Genomic DNA, 14,023 nt, shown 5'->3' with positions numbered 1-14,023 from the left:
CATTATCAGCTCCTGACCCACCGCCGCAGCCCAGCCCCAGGGCTACGGCCGAGCACATCCATGCGGCTGCACAATGGAAAGGCTCGTGGAAAGGCCGCCTCATAAATCTTTTAGCAACATCTGGAAGGGTCACCACTGAGGCAGTAAGAGCGTTGTATTTAATATGTGGTCCACCCTCAAATCAAGGACAAGTGGGATTTTTCAGAAGTCCTTAAGTGACTTAGCAGCACAAATCCCATGGCCTTTCAACAAGATCTGTGCTCCTAAATCACTTGCAGTAGGATTCTTTTTAAAATTATGCAAATGCTGAACACTGCAACCAATTATGTCAAGAGTCTCCCACTGAATTTTGCCTAATTAAAACATCACGTTTAGAGTACGAATTTAGAGTAGAGACAACCCTAGTTTTAATGCATTTTATTTTACAATACCAGTACTGTTCATATCAGGTTTTATAAGACTTTGCTGCTTGATTCCCAACTCCCACAAAAGGACCAAGTGCTAAACCCCGTCACTTTTAGGTCTCTTTACTATGACAAAACTCCCCTTAAATTCCAACGGGGTTTCACTCAAGCGCGTTTCCAACAAGCAACCTGGAACGTAGCCACAGTAGCAGCAATTTAAAATAGCAATGGTGCACTATCAGCCAGAAAGAAGAAACAAAAGCAACTCAAAGAATCACAGCAAACCAGAGGCTGCAGATTTGCTAAGTCTACCTTGAGCACTCGCCGGCTAAAGACAAGCTGATCGTTAGCCAGAAATCCATGATTGAGGCGGGGGAAAACCATCTAATCGGGTAAAGGGGGAGGCAGAAGAGGAAAGAGCAAGAATTTAAGATTAAAGCACAGCAGAAGAGGAGTTTTAAAGGCTGTAACAACATATAACAATTTTTCTTTGATAATTAACTGATGCATGAGAAAGAAATAATCTAGGTAGCCAACAGCGGTTGTTTGAACGTTCTGGATACACTGGAGCTTGTTAAGCAGTAACCAGAGGGAACCAAGTATCTTTTCATTAGTTTACTGCACAATAGGACATTCAAAGCAGCCAGGGTACAGAGGATTCCCCTACTGCAGGGCTTTCTGCAGAATAAAGAGCATTATTCCAGTAAACCCCACAGGGGATATATCCCAGCATTTCTCCCGAGACCAAATATTATAATTTTTTTCAGAGGCTAAAATGAATACTGATGTATTCCCCAGCCTGCAAAATGCAGATAAATCTCTCCGATTTATATGATGCAAAAACAATGTATTCAGACCATGTCAGTAGTCATTGCTATTGTCTTTTAGCCTTCCCACTTCTCCATCTAGGGTGAAGCAGTAAGACATTTCCTTTCTCAGGACACTGCTTGCGTCTCCTTTTCCCCTGCCCATCCCTGCACGCATCCATAGGAGGACCAAAGGGATGGAGCAAAGCCATGAGGAGCCCTGCAGGAACACACAGCACATCTTCCATGAGGATTTTTGGAAGGTTTCTAAGGAACAAACCTCTTGTCCAAATTGCCCAGGGAGCTTTAAGCCTTCCACACAAATAACAGATAACCTGATCTGGGGGAAAATACTGCACAGGCAGCCCACCTCCTGCCCAGCCTCCCAGGACAGGCTTAGCAGCAGGTGTGCACAGGTACACCGAGCACAGATTTTTTAACACAGTCCTCTCAGAAAAGGTGGGGAAAAGCAAAGTGAGATAGAAAAAACTAATCAAGCCTGGAAAATACACACACACCACACTCTCCCCCCCCCCCCCCCCCCCCCCCCCCAAGGATTTTTTTCAAGCTGTAGAGACAGAACTTACCTCAGCCCTCACTTAAATACAGCGATTTCAGGAAGGAACAACATTGAAATCCTGAGGTTTAGAAAATCCAAGATGATACCACACAGAAATGAATGGGGACACAGAGCCCTTGTGCTTGTCCGGGCCCTCCAGATACTACAGAAACCAGCAAGGCAGCTCTACTAAGAGCAAAACGTTTTGTGGTAGATGCAAAGGACCCAGTTTTATGTCTTCTTGTGTGCATGAAGCTACACAAGAGCATTAAGTGAGATTTTCAGAAAAGCCCAAGGAGCAAGACAGGAACTGAAAGTTTTTGCTTACCCCTCAGGCTGCTGAGCATCATCCAAATAAACACCTTCCAAGCCCAGTCCTATCTGTTTTAATGTGAAATAACAATTCACATTTGCTCCGAGGCCAAACACACCGTAACCCACCAAGTCCAGCCATCACGCATTTAATTTTAAACAATCCTTGTTACATGATGCCTGTGGAACGTGAACAGCCCTGGGGGCTATTAAATATAGGGACACCATCTCTGGCCCAAGAAACATCTGGGCCATAGATCACCAGGCTCCAGGAAAGCAGTTAAGTGTGATGTTCCTACTCCATGTTTACACCCTTCCAACCATCTTGTCGTGGGGCACTGGGGTAACTGGCCATTGGGTCTGACCCCATGTAGCAGTGGAATCTTAGAGCACAGAAACCTTGAATACTGGCAATTTCCAGCTTTAGAGCACTCAATTTAGCCATTTCAACATATAGTTCCAAAATAAGCAAATAAATAAATTAAAAAAAGAAGTATCCATAGGCATCTCTGTTGACTGTCACTGTGAGCTCTGCAGGACGCTTCCTGCACTGACCTTTTAATCTGCAACGTGAGCTTGGCAAGCACTTACATTTTTGCAGAAAGTAAGAGAGAAAAAGCTACTTTTCCATCTGCAGCCTGAACTCCAGCCTGTCTCTATGCAGCCAGTTCAGCCACGTCAGCGTTTACTCCTGCAGCATCTCAGGGTACAGGTGCCGACGTTACCAGTACCATCTCCATCGGTGCTGGCCATCGAGCAGGTGCCTGCTGCATGGGCCATGGGATATGACCATTCCTCTTGCAAGGTGAAGACCCTTTTCTCCCTCTCAAGAGCAAACCTGGTGCTGCTGCCACAGGTGCTGTGCATCCGCTAGCCCAGGTGTGCAAAGATTCATCAATCCCATCATTTGTCTAAACATCTGGACTGTCAGTAAGAAACAAGATCACGCAAGCTAAGGTAATAAGCACAGAGCGGTCATCCCAGTGCCAGCTCAGGGCGCCAGGCTGGCTTATAAACACAGTCCTTTTCAGAGGCACAGGAATATATTTGATGTTGAAGGAGTACAAGCATAAATATCAGGCCACAGCAGTCCCAGCCTTGGCAGCACCCTGCTACGACTCCCTCTTCCCTCTGCAGAGCCTGATACCTCCCTGATGCTGTTTGCAAGAACCAGTGTTCAGTGCCCATGACAACCCGGCGTGCTCCATCCTCAGCTCTCCAAAATTGCCCTCCAACATCTGCCGTTAGGCACACTCACACGTGCAATAACCTCCTTTGGTTATTGTCACATGCCGGTGGCAGGTGTTGAGACAGAAAGAGAAGCAGCAGAGACTCTAACATATTCAGTAGCTAATCCTTAACTGCCTTCATCTCACTGCCACTGAAGACACCCCCTCCAAAGCCGCCCCAAGCATTATCGTCTTTTAATCCATCATTCCTAATGACAATATGTGTGTGTTCACCGACACGCTATCCCCGCTCCACTGCCCACAGACTTGCACGTTGGTGAGGGAGGGGGCACTGGATATATTCCTAGCTATTTATCCTCCCTTTTATGCAATGACTTGCTGTGACACAACTTTCAAAATCAGCTAAACAAAGCCACTACTGAAACTTGAGGAAGAAGATAGATTAAATTAAGAAATAAAAAATAATCTGGGCCAGATGGTATTAAGAAGTTTTGTATCCGATCCACAACCCGAGTGTCTGGAGATATGAAAGAAGCTATTTTCAAAGACAAGCACCTGTTTTAGACCTACTTGTGCATGGCTCTGCCAGGCTTGTTTCTCCCCCTTTCCTCCCAAATCGCCCCTGAGCCTTTTTCTTACTCTTGGGCAAAAAGATATAAATAAATCTAAAAGTAAAGCGAAAGATGGACAAATGCAGATTAGGAGAAAAAAGAAAAGAGCACATATTTTTATCAGTAGATTAAAACATAGGACAGTGTTACCTTGGGAGCTGGCACCCACCTGTCCCCAGAGCATCTCCTGCAGCACAAACGGGAGCCGCAGCAGGAGGTGGGTTCCTGCATTATCCAGCTGCACGGACCACAGGGGCTCCAGAGCCTGAGCAGCGTCTCCCCTGGCACTGCCTGAGTCACCAGCCCCAGAGCCACCCACAGCCCCAGCCAAGGAGTGAAAACTCACTCCCATGTGCCGCTGAATCACCTCTTAAAGCCTTCTCCGAGTACATGGGTGGGCACTTCGACAAGGTTGAGACCTTACGCTGAGCCCCTCCTTCGCCACGTGGGGCATAAATCTATCAGGCTTAGGGGCTCTCAGAGGCCAAGGGTGACATTTCCAAATACACCCAAGGCAGTTGGGAGCTGCTTCAGAAAATGATGCCAACTTCAAAAAGTGACTTAACGGCCTCTAAGGGAAAAAAGAAAAATGACTCTGAGGCATCTCTGCCCCATGTTAACCACCAAGGTCCTGGCTACGTTTCCAGCAACTGCATCTAAACCTACCAGCTGACTCCTGGATGCCAGCTCTGAATCCAGCCTCTGCATGGGGCCTGTACGCCAGCAGCCCAGCACCTCCCCGCCATGGGGCTTCCAGCAGGTGCCCGTGACCCACAGCCAGCTGCACCTCCCTTACTGCCACGGAGCCTACCTTGGAAGTACCACGCACCTTGTGGCAAGCCCTCCGGTCTCATCCCCAACATGGGAGACTTGGTGCTACTGCTGCCATCACCAGCACCGCAGTGGGGACCACGGGACAGCCATGTCCCCCTCGTGCCCCGTGGGGACCCGTCCTGATGCACTGCAGTAAATCTCAGCTTCATGCAGCCCCACAAAAGGTATTTCCACATAACTCATTAATTACACTGATTTCCGTACGTTATAGCCAGAACAATTTTCCCTCATCCTACAGTTACCTTAAACCCTTTGTTTTAAAGGCAGTCAGATACTGTCTGCATGCCGACACGCTCCCAGGCAGGCAGCTCAGCAAGAGAGGAGGAACTTTCTATCCTGCACAACACTGTGCAGGGCCCTTCCTTGGGACACCAGGTCTCACCACTCCGTACTGGTGCTCCGATGCCAATAAATAAGGTGCACAGCTTCAAGAGAAACACGAGTCTGTCTCTGACACTGGAAAAGGGAAGCTGATTAGGATAAGATAGTAGAAGTGAAATACTTCCTGAGGTACCTGAAGGTCTTCAACTCATGCTTTCCCCACGGTCAAAGTTAGGAAAACCACCACCACTAAGAGCTCCGATGGCAAAATTAAACATTTCCAGAATGGTTCCCATACCTCAAGTTTGCAGTGACAAAGCTGCATGAAGCCTGTTTTGTGCAGTGACCAAACCCAACCACATTTTAGAATAAATCAACATGCCGCATCAGTACTTACCCTCGGGCCGATGTCCCCTGCTTCACCCTGCACATCAGGCAAAACAGCAAGGGTCAGCTATTAGCGTTCAAATTTCAACCACGAAGGACTGAGCACAGGGTCAGTTGGACACGGGAAGAGCACATAAGGGAAGTGGCAAGGGTCCTGTTGCTTAACGTATTCAAAACCAGGGAGGAGAAGGGCTTGAGACAACACAATAGGGAATGATTCTGCCCTGGCAGGCGATGAAACAGATAATAAATCAGAAATAACGGAATGTTTTCCAACTCTAAGGCTCCCTAGCAACTGCTTATGTCCTACACATGCACAGATCAACTCCACTTTCAGTAATGACCTTTGGCTGCTCTAATTTCATGGAAGGATTCATGCAAACCCAGAGCGATGGAGCCCACAGCCTTGCTCTCTGAGGAAAGCAAGAAGAGTTGTATGCCACTCTCCTAACCCCTAAGGGGTTACCAGGAATCCTATGGCATAGATGAGCTTTAAGGCCATACTTACTCCTCCTATGTGTTTGCAAATTCTTCCTGCCCTCCCCCACTTCCTGGGGCTTTTCCAAGAGCAACCTGAGAACCTGCTGTCACAGCTTCACCTCCCAACAAAACCAGTGGTTAATGTCATGCTGGTGTACTGGGGTAACCTGAGCTGAAAGAACTACAGCAGAAGGAGGATATACAGCTGCTTCCCCGAAAGCCACATGTTAATGTCAGTCTTTACCTTTTCCCCTTTTGGTCCCGGAGGTCCCTGGAAATACATAGGAAGGATCCGAGTTAAGAAACAGCAGAATCATCAATGCACACAACATCAAAACCAAGAAGATTGCATTCTTCAATTCACAAATCTGAACCACATTTGCTATTATTTTAAGTTATAAACTGCTTCACATGGGCAGCATACCACCAAAAAGCACCAGCGAGGTCCTGCCTGCTTTTGCCGGGACAGAGGACCGGAGGAGGACTGGGGCAGGGCAGGCAGCACGACAGCCGCTTGCAAACACATGACTCTAAATAGATGCAAGAGATTTCTTGAAGTATTAAATCAACTTCTAGAAAAACACATGCTCAGCATATCATTACAACAATTATACATCTGTTTGAAATAAACAAGGAGGATGAGCTGCTTTCTTTGGCCTATTTGCTGAAGACATAAGTCATCCTCCTTCTAAGCAGCTTTCTGTAAGATAGGCAGAGACAGGCAGGCAGAGTCAGGCTGCAGCCCCAAAGACAAGCTGCTGAGCAACACTTCGATGAGCCTGCTCTGCATCCTCCTTCCAGCACAGCAAAATACTGCATCTTGGGGTTCAGCCCAGTTCACAGTGTTTGCCAAAGCAGGACCCAGCGGGATGCAGTGGGGGAAGGTCAACAGAGAGGCCAGCAGTGGCAGCATCTGCATCCCTGCACAGCATCCCTCCTGCTGTTAATTTGGTTCTAAGCAAGGCCGCCAGCCCCTTACTCTCATGGAAGACATCATGAACAGTCTGGTTTGAGTTTGGCTGTTTGATAAGTTTGCTTTTTTGTTGAGGTTCTCCCTGCATCTCACTCAGAGGTCTTGCTCCTGCCTGGTGCATGCCCACAACTCGCAGCTATTTGCATCCCCGTGCCTGCCAAGGGCAGCAGGCGCAGGAGTGTGCCGCTGGGGTTTGCACTGCGCTTCCATCGTGGGGTTTTGCTAATTCAAAGCCAAGCCCTGAGCGCAGCGCTGTGAACTGGCCTTCCTTTTTTCTTTTCTAATGCTTTATTTCTACATTTCTTTTCATTCACATTTGTTGTTTTTAGGGGTAGGATAAAAACCAACCACAGCAATGTACAGCTACAACAACACACTCCCTAACTGGCTAGAAATAAGTATCTGGGAGTAACTTTTTGGTTGCAAAGACTGACTGACTTCTGCCCACTTTGAAAATCACAGTTGGTTTAGGACCAGAGCTTGAAAAGATTTCACATGGTGCCCTCTAGTGAACACGGTGGAACAGAGTGGGATTTGGACACAAAATACAGAGCTGCGACCTCCTGCAGCAACCATCCAGCCGAAGGAATCAGAGCTGGCTCGTGAGCAGCTAACATTAAAAAAAGTGCGTCTTTCTGTAAAATAAATAAGAGTAGGGCGTCTGAGTATCCAAGGAGTTTCTAAGAAAAAAATATTGTCAAGAAAACAGCTCATAAAATGAAGTCCAGGCTTTCCACAAAGTGTTGCATGGACACCGGGCACTCTCAAGCACTTCCCACACATGGGCTCCTTCAGAGGCAAACAAGCCCAGTTTGGGAACAATTATTTTTATGACACCACTTTGTAGTGCCAGGAGCACAAAACCAAGATTACTGACTTCGGTTCTTCCATGGTGCTGCTAGAGTGTATTTCCCAAATTTGGCCTGCTGCCTACCAGCAGTCTCAGCTAGCTGAGCTGGTGCAGGAGAGGGAGAAGCAGCTGAGCTGAGAGGAAAAGAAAAGCTCACCTCTAGCTGTGCCAGCCAGCCCTGGCTCAGAATTTAAACCTGAATGTGTTACGGACCACAGAATTATTTTCCTAAATACAGTTTTGTCTCCTAAACAGTTCTGTAGGTAGTAATAAACAAGTAATAGTTGAGACTCTGCCTATCTATTGCAGAGCTGTCTGAATAAAGACATGTCACATTTGGCACACTGTGCTACTTACTGGTTTGCCATCCAGACCAAGAGGCCCCTGAAAAAGGAAGGAAAACTCAGTATTATTAAAAAAGAAATAACAATTTAAAAAAATTACCAATGCAAACAGCAGTATCAGTCATGCTCTGAAAAGAGGCTCTACTTACATATAGTACAATCTTTGGCTATGTTACTTATATACCTAATCCTTCATCCATGCAATCCAGCAGGAAGGTTTCACAGAAGTACAGTAAGAGATGTCGAACAATGTGCAGAGTAAGAAGGAGCATGAAAGGAAGCGACAGGATTAGTGACAGGGATATGGTGACACTGCCCTGGCACAGCACTCGGGACTCCCTGAGGTTTTTAAAGACTAAAAGAGCAGCAGTAATACAGGTCTGGTTTGATTAAACTGAGCAGATCCCAGTGATCAACCTCAGATCTGAACCATTTGTTTCTGCAAAAGGACTTGCTGAAACTCTACCATTTTACCCAAGATGTGGGGATCACCCATCACTCTCAGTCTGTAACGGTAAATCTCATTGATGGGGAGGTGTGTCTTGCTGTGGAGGAAGGAAGGGTGCACCTGCCCCGTGGGCTGATACCCAAGTACTGCTCATCTGCGGTGATATAAAGCTGGAAGCGCACTTGTATCTGCAGGACCAAGCACTCGGTTACCCCAGTTCTACCCCAGGTCTCCCCTGTCTAGGGATGCTGCAGGAGCGCATGTTAAACCAACAGGAAAAATGGCTTTCCCCCCACCATTTCTGGCATGTAAGCCCTTAAATAACATAAACCCACTGAATACCTTGGGCCATAGGAAACCTTGCTTTGGAGAAGAGGTGCATGCAGGGAGAGGAAGCACAGGTGTTCTAAGGCCCCCAGACAAAGGCAAAGCTACCCCTGCTCTCAGCCCGAGCTGGCACACAGGCACTCGGGGATGAAGAGAAGCACGCAACAGTTGAGGTAAATCCCAGAACTGCCTTTCCACCAATCCATGAACTGCTGCCCGAGAACTTAAAACCTTCCCTCATTTAAATCCAAAGAAAGCTCAGCCCTGCAAACCATTCCTGAAGAGACATGGCACAACAGTTGCGAGTCAGCAAAGCTCTCAGACACCCGCTTCCACCCCCAGATTTCCAACATGTGCCCACGTGCTTCGCTGGGCGAGGATCTGCTCTGGAGGGAGCCATGGGCTGTGCCAAACGGCGGGCACTGCATGCCTGCAGCAAAGCCTGACCCAGCGCTGCAGCGTGGCTGGCTGCTCCCGCGCCCTCAAACCCAACCTCTCGTCACTGCCTGCTGCAAACCCAAGGGCTACGCTTCCAAAACGGTACCTTGGGATCAGCACCCGCTCCCCTCCTACATCTGCCCTGCGGGGCGCACGTGCATCCTCCTGGGTCCCTCTGCAGCCGTGCTGGGCTGAAACGTCTCCTTGCATTACAGCCCTGCAAACTGGGAGGACCTACCAAAGCAAACGAGGCTTGGACTAGGGTATAACGCAACAAGAAAGCATCAAAGTTTTCTGTATTTCTTAGGGAACTGATTAGAGTGAACTTTTTAAAATTTAGCTTCAACCTGTGATGGTGAAATTGAGCAAAAGAGAGAAAGATGCATAAGATAAGCCCAATGGCTGCATTAAAAATAGCACTCTTCCAGCTCACAGCTTTGGCCGTCGACAAGGAATAAATCAGCCTGCTGGAACATGAAACCCTAGGACACACACAGCTCTGTTAGGAAAAAGAGGGAAATCCAGGTGCTGAATCCTGGGTGGGGCATCAGTACCTGTGTTATAAGGACTGGGGGACCTGTACAAGAGACTTTCACCTGAAAATAAATGGTGATTTCTTCACACACACGAGATTTCTGAAGTGACTAAATGTAAGTTATACTGTTCACATGATGTATAGTTTCTTATAAGGACCTAGCAGTATGCAGCTGCTACATAGCGGTAATGAAAAATAAACACAAATGCAGTCGCATCTGTTAATGCAGAGGCTTGCAGATCACACCAAATGACTACTACTTCCCCCAACACCCCCTCCATACTTTATCTCACCTCAATGCCTTACATTATAACACCTGGGAAATGCATCGGGTCCACGAAGTTTCTTTTCCTGAAACTATGATTGTTTGAGGTGACCCACCTGAAGGTCCCGCTGCAGCTCTCTGACCTCCAGAGGACAGGACATGGGACCTGTGCAGAGAACTTGCAGCAAATGCAACTTCTCAAAGGAGTAGGAGTCCCAGATTTTATTTTTTTTTTTTTTAAATTTACAATACCAATTCATCAGCTTTTAGCTATTCTTGTATCAGTCCATAAAGGGACATCCAGAAGGAGAAACAATAGCCTATTCAGGGGATGTTTGTTTGAGGGAAAGCATTTAATGCTTGAGAGAAACAATATCCATTGGGCTTTCAACAGGGCTCTCGGCCAGCTGTGCTGCTGGATGGACATGACTAACTCAGACTTTTAAATGTTTTGTTAGTCTGGGCTGGAGATTTAATTGACTCTGCTCTACCTGCCCAGCCAAACGTCTGCGCGAGCAAAGGCAGGTTTCTGAGAGCAGCCAGAAAATTGCATGTGTAAAGTAGGAGGGAGCATCTGAAATCTGGGCTGGCTTACTTGATGGCCTGCAACTTTCAGGAGCACCCATGTATTGAGATCATTATTGTCTTTCATTTGAATTATGCTCCATGTCATTTTAATTAAAGATGAAGCAATCCTTAGTTCATTTGATAACTAAGGAACAGGAAAACAAGAAGTAACCCCTTATTCCCCCAGTCAAAAAAGTCACACTTATAGAAGTTTCATTTTGGAAGAACAAAAATAATTTCCACTTAACCAGCACAGCATAGGAAAAAGGTGAGTTTTCCGGACACCCCATTACAGGGCCCAAGTAAGAGAAAGCGTCGCAGTGACTTCACGCTGTGCTTTTTGGCCAGAAATAAATTTCACTCATTCCTTTGCCCTCTCTCAGTTACAAGCCTTCTGCTCCAAATCACACACACAGTGATCACACTTTACATAATTAAATACTCACTACAGTGAGAGGGGATGAACCTTCTGTCTAGGACAAAGCTGATGCTTTAAGACAAGGTAGAGAGAAAATTCAACCAACTTCCCTTGAAACATGATTCTGACCAAAACCACCACTGCACTGGCCAAGTGCAACAAAAATCCATTGATCCTGGGTGCTTTGAGGAAGAAGACACCGATGTGGTCCCAGATGCCGCCGTCTGGTGGCTGTCAGAGCCCACCCCTAGCTGATAACCAACTCAGATCTCTTTCTGACCACGCACCAGCAAGGACCGCCTGCGTCTGGCATGGGGCCAACACAGCTCTGTGGGGCATCCTCCACGTTTGAAGAGAAAAGAGGAAACGTTGCTGTCAGTTTGATAAAGAAAATATATCCGCAACATCTGGCTGGAGGCCTCTGGCTGCCAGGGCAGGAGGAGCTGGGTTAGCGGGGAGAGCTGCTGACACGGAGCAGGGGTGAGTGGTAATTGCAATTACTCACCTTGGGGTTTTTTTACCCCTCCCAAACAGTACTGTAGGCACATGGTGTTCCTGCCGGCACAGTGACCCAAACCACAGTGCATCCCCACTGCCATCGCCTGGGTGAGGACAGTATTTATATAATGATAAATACTTTATGGTATACATTATTTTATGATATATATCTATACAACGAGGCAGAGAATGCAGACACAGGTCAGGTACGACCTTGAGCAAACCTTGTTACTACATCATGCACTTTTGCTGCATGCCTTGGTTTGGCCATGCAACATTTCAACTTCAGAGGAAGGAGCTACACTGAGATAGGTATTAAAACAAATTATAGTATTTCTGTTTGTCAGTTGCACAGTAGCAGCTCAGGAGTCTTGAGATATAGCACCAAAATGTTGAAATGATGGCAAAATCTAGGTTAACTCAATGCTGAGATCAGCTGAAGGCTTGGGAACACAGTTTTAAGTTTGCCAGAAAGGGAAGACGTGGAGCTTGCAAGCTCTGATTCACATGAAAAAACTCTTCCAATAAATAATAAGCGTTTCCCCCATGCATCCCTCACCCCTGCTCAGAGCAAGCCCAGGTGCCAGCCTGGCTAACTGGCCCTCTGCCTTCCTCCTCTGGTGCCATTATTGCTGCTGGCAGGGATGTACTTGCTCTAGCAGCGTTACAGGAATTTTAAGGGGGTAAAATATCTAGTGAAAACGAAGCCAGAGATTATTAAAAGGACAATCTTTCTGAGCTGGGAAATCTTCTCTCATGGTTATTTTTAAGGTTTCCTGCTCTGCTAAAAATTAGCACAGGGGTCGGAAGGAACCCTGCAGTCAAATTTTAACAAATTCAAAGGGCTGCCTTCAATCTCTGTCTCTGTGGTTTCAAAAAATGGTAAAATCTTACATTTGAGGAGGAAAGTGTCAGAACAAAAGGGCAAAACAATATTTTAGTATCCCTGCAAAGGGCCCTGGGTCATTAGGCAGCATGGTCTGTAGCGCAGCCAGGGAGCAGGGACCAGCCATTCCTATAGGCTACACTGTAAAACTTCACAAGCAGGACAGTGTCTGCTGGTGATGCGGTTCCTCAGCACATTTTTGTATGAGAAGCAAGCTCTGGGCAAAAGCTGTGGCCAAGCACACCCTGCCAGACCCGTCACAAGGAAAGTGGAGAAAGGCAGCCAGGTTGCTGTGGCTCCTCTGAGCTTCCCAGCTGAAGGAAAAGGAGAGAAGAGGGACTGATAAATGAAATGGGAGTCCTCCAAATAGCAGCTGAGAACTGCTGGTGCTTACTGCGAATTAATCTAGTACAAGAGACATGCTCTGGGATGTCACCTCATCCTTGTCCCCAGTACTGCTACCACCTCCTCCCTCAAGTCCTCAGTGCAGAGGGACCAGAAGCCCTTATAAAAAAAAGCAAGTTTCCACTCCATCCAGTATCACCTCTGCTACTATAATCATTTGCCCTTCCAAATAACAGCATTTAAATATCTGTCAAGAGATAGACTCCATGTATGAAATCGGTCATACTAGAAATTATCCTGCACACACACCAACTGCAACGGCTGTGAGCCCGGACAAGTCCTTGGTGGGAGGTTCCACCTGCATCTGCCCTGACCTCTGGAGTCTCCGGTGTGAGACCCTGAAATCACGCCAGCCTGTAGCACAACACACTGTTGGAAATGTTTCTACGAGGAGCTGTCATATTTAAGTATAAGATCATTAAAATCATGATAGCTTCATGTTTAACTTTATATAGTATGGATGGTCTCACTGAAATGGCATGGGACTGCTGCACAGGGCAACAGCCCTGCACTTACAAGTAAATAAAGATTTTTCAGCATGAACATGATTATTAACAATCCTTTGCTAATAATTTTCTCTGTTTAAGGAAAGTTCCTCTTTGCTTGAAAAAAAGCTATTTCAGTATTGTCCAACACAAATTCCCCTTTGGTCCATGACTGCATGCAAACCTGAAAACCATCTTTTCATTACCAGGTGATAACAATTTCTTCATTTTCTAAAAAAATCAAATAGCTTCTACATTTTTCCTATAAGCACAGAATATATTTTTTATTTAATGCTTGTTAAGATTTGTTTTAATTTGGAAAAAAATTTTACACTTCTCATTGCCACACATCAGTGTTCTTTCTTTAAAAATGAAAGCAAAGAACATTTGAAAAGAGGGAAGCTTAACTAGCTTGGCTACCCCAACAAAGGATACAATGTCTTCTAAGCCTATTTTCTGGGTAAATCAATAAAATGCCTTTTTTTGTGTGTCTTATTTTCAAAACCACTAAAAAGAGCAGAGCTCCAAAGCAAGTCCTGATAAATACCCTGTTGCCAGATTTAACATGGAAACTATTCACATATGACATGCACTGAGGTCCCAGTTTTGCGTGAATTAAGCTTGAAATACATCCAACCTTTGTGGTTTAGCTAATACCTTTTAGCAAACGCAAGCACCTC

General features: G+C 46.3%; 1 protein-coding gene across 1 annotated transcript in view; it reads right to left on the bottom strand.

Moving 5' to 3' along the window:
- Positions 1-14,023, bottom strand: part of COL23A1 (collagen type XXIII alpha 1 chain) — a gene marked incomplete at its 5' end in the record, with an annotated part of 187,878 nt that overhangs the window by 16,962 nt on the left and 156,893 nt on the right. The window contains 4 exon segments of the mRNA XM_080399322.1: positions 717-788; positions 5,435-5,461; positions 6,149-6,175; positions 8,085-8,111. Of these exon segments, the coding sequence (XP_080255448.1) occupies positions 717-788; positions 5,435-5,461; positions 6,149-6,175; positions 8,085-8,111 (153 nt within the window).

This window comes from Falco punctatus, assembly GCF_963210335.1.
Source record: "Falco punctatus genome assembly, chromosome: 8".
NCBI classification, from domain to species: domain Eukaryota; kingdom Metazoa; phylum Chordata; class Aves; order Falconiformes; family Falconidae; genus Falco; species Falco punctatus.
The sequence above is the reverse complement of the archived record's forward strand: the minus strand, read 5'-3'. Positions and strand labels throughout refer to the sequence as shown.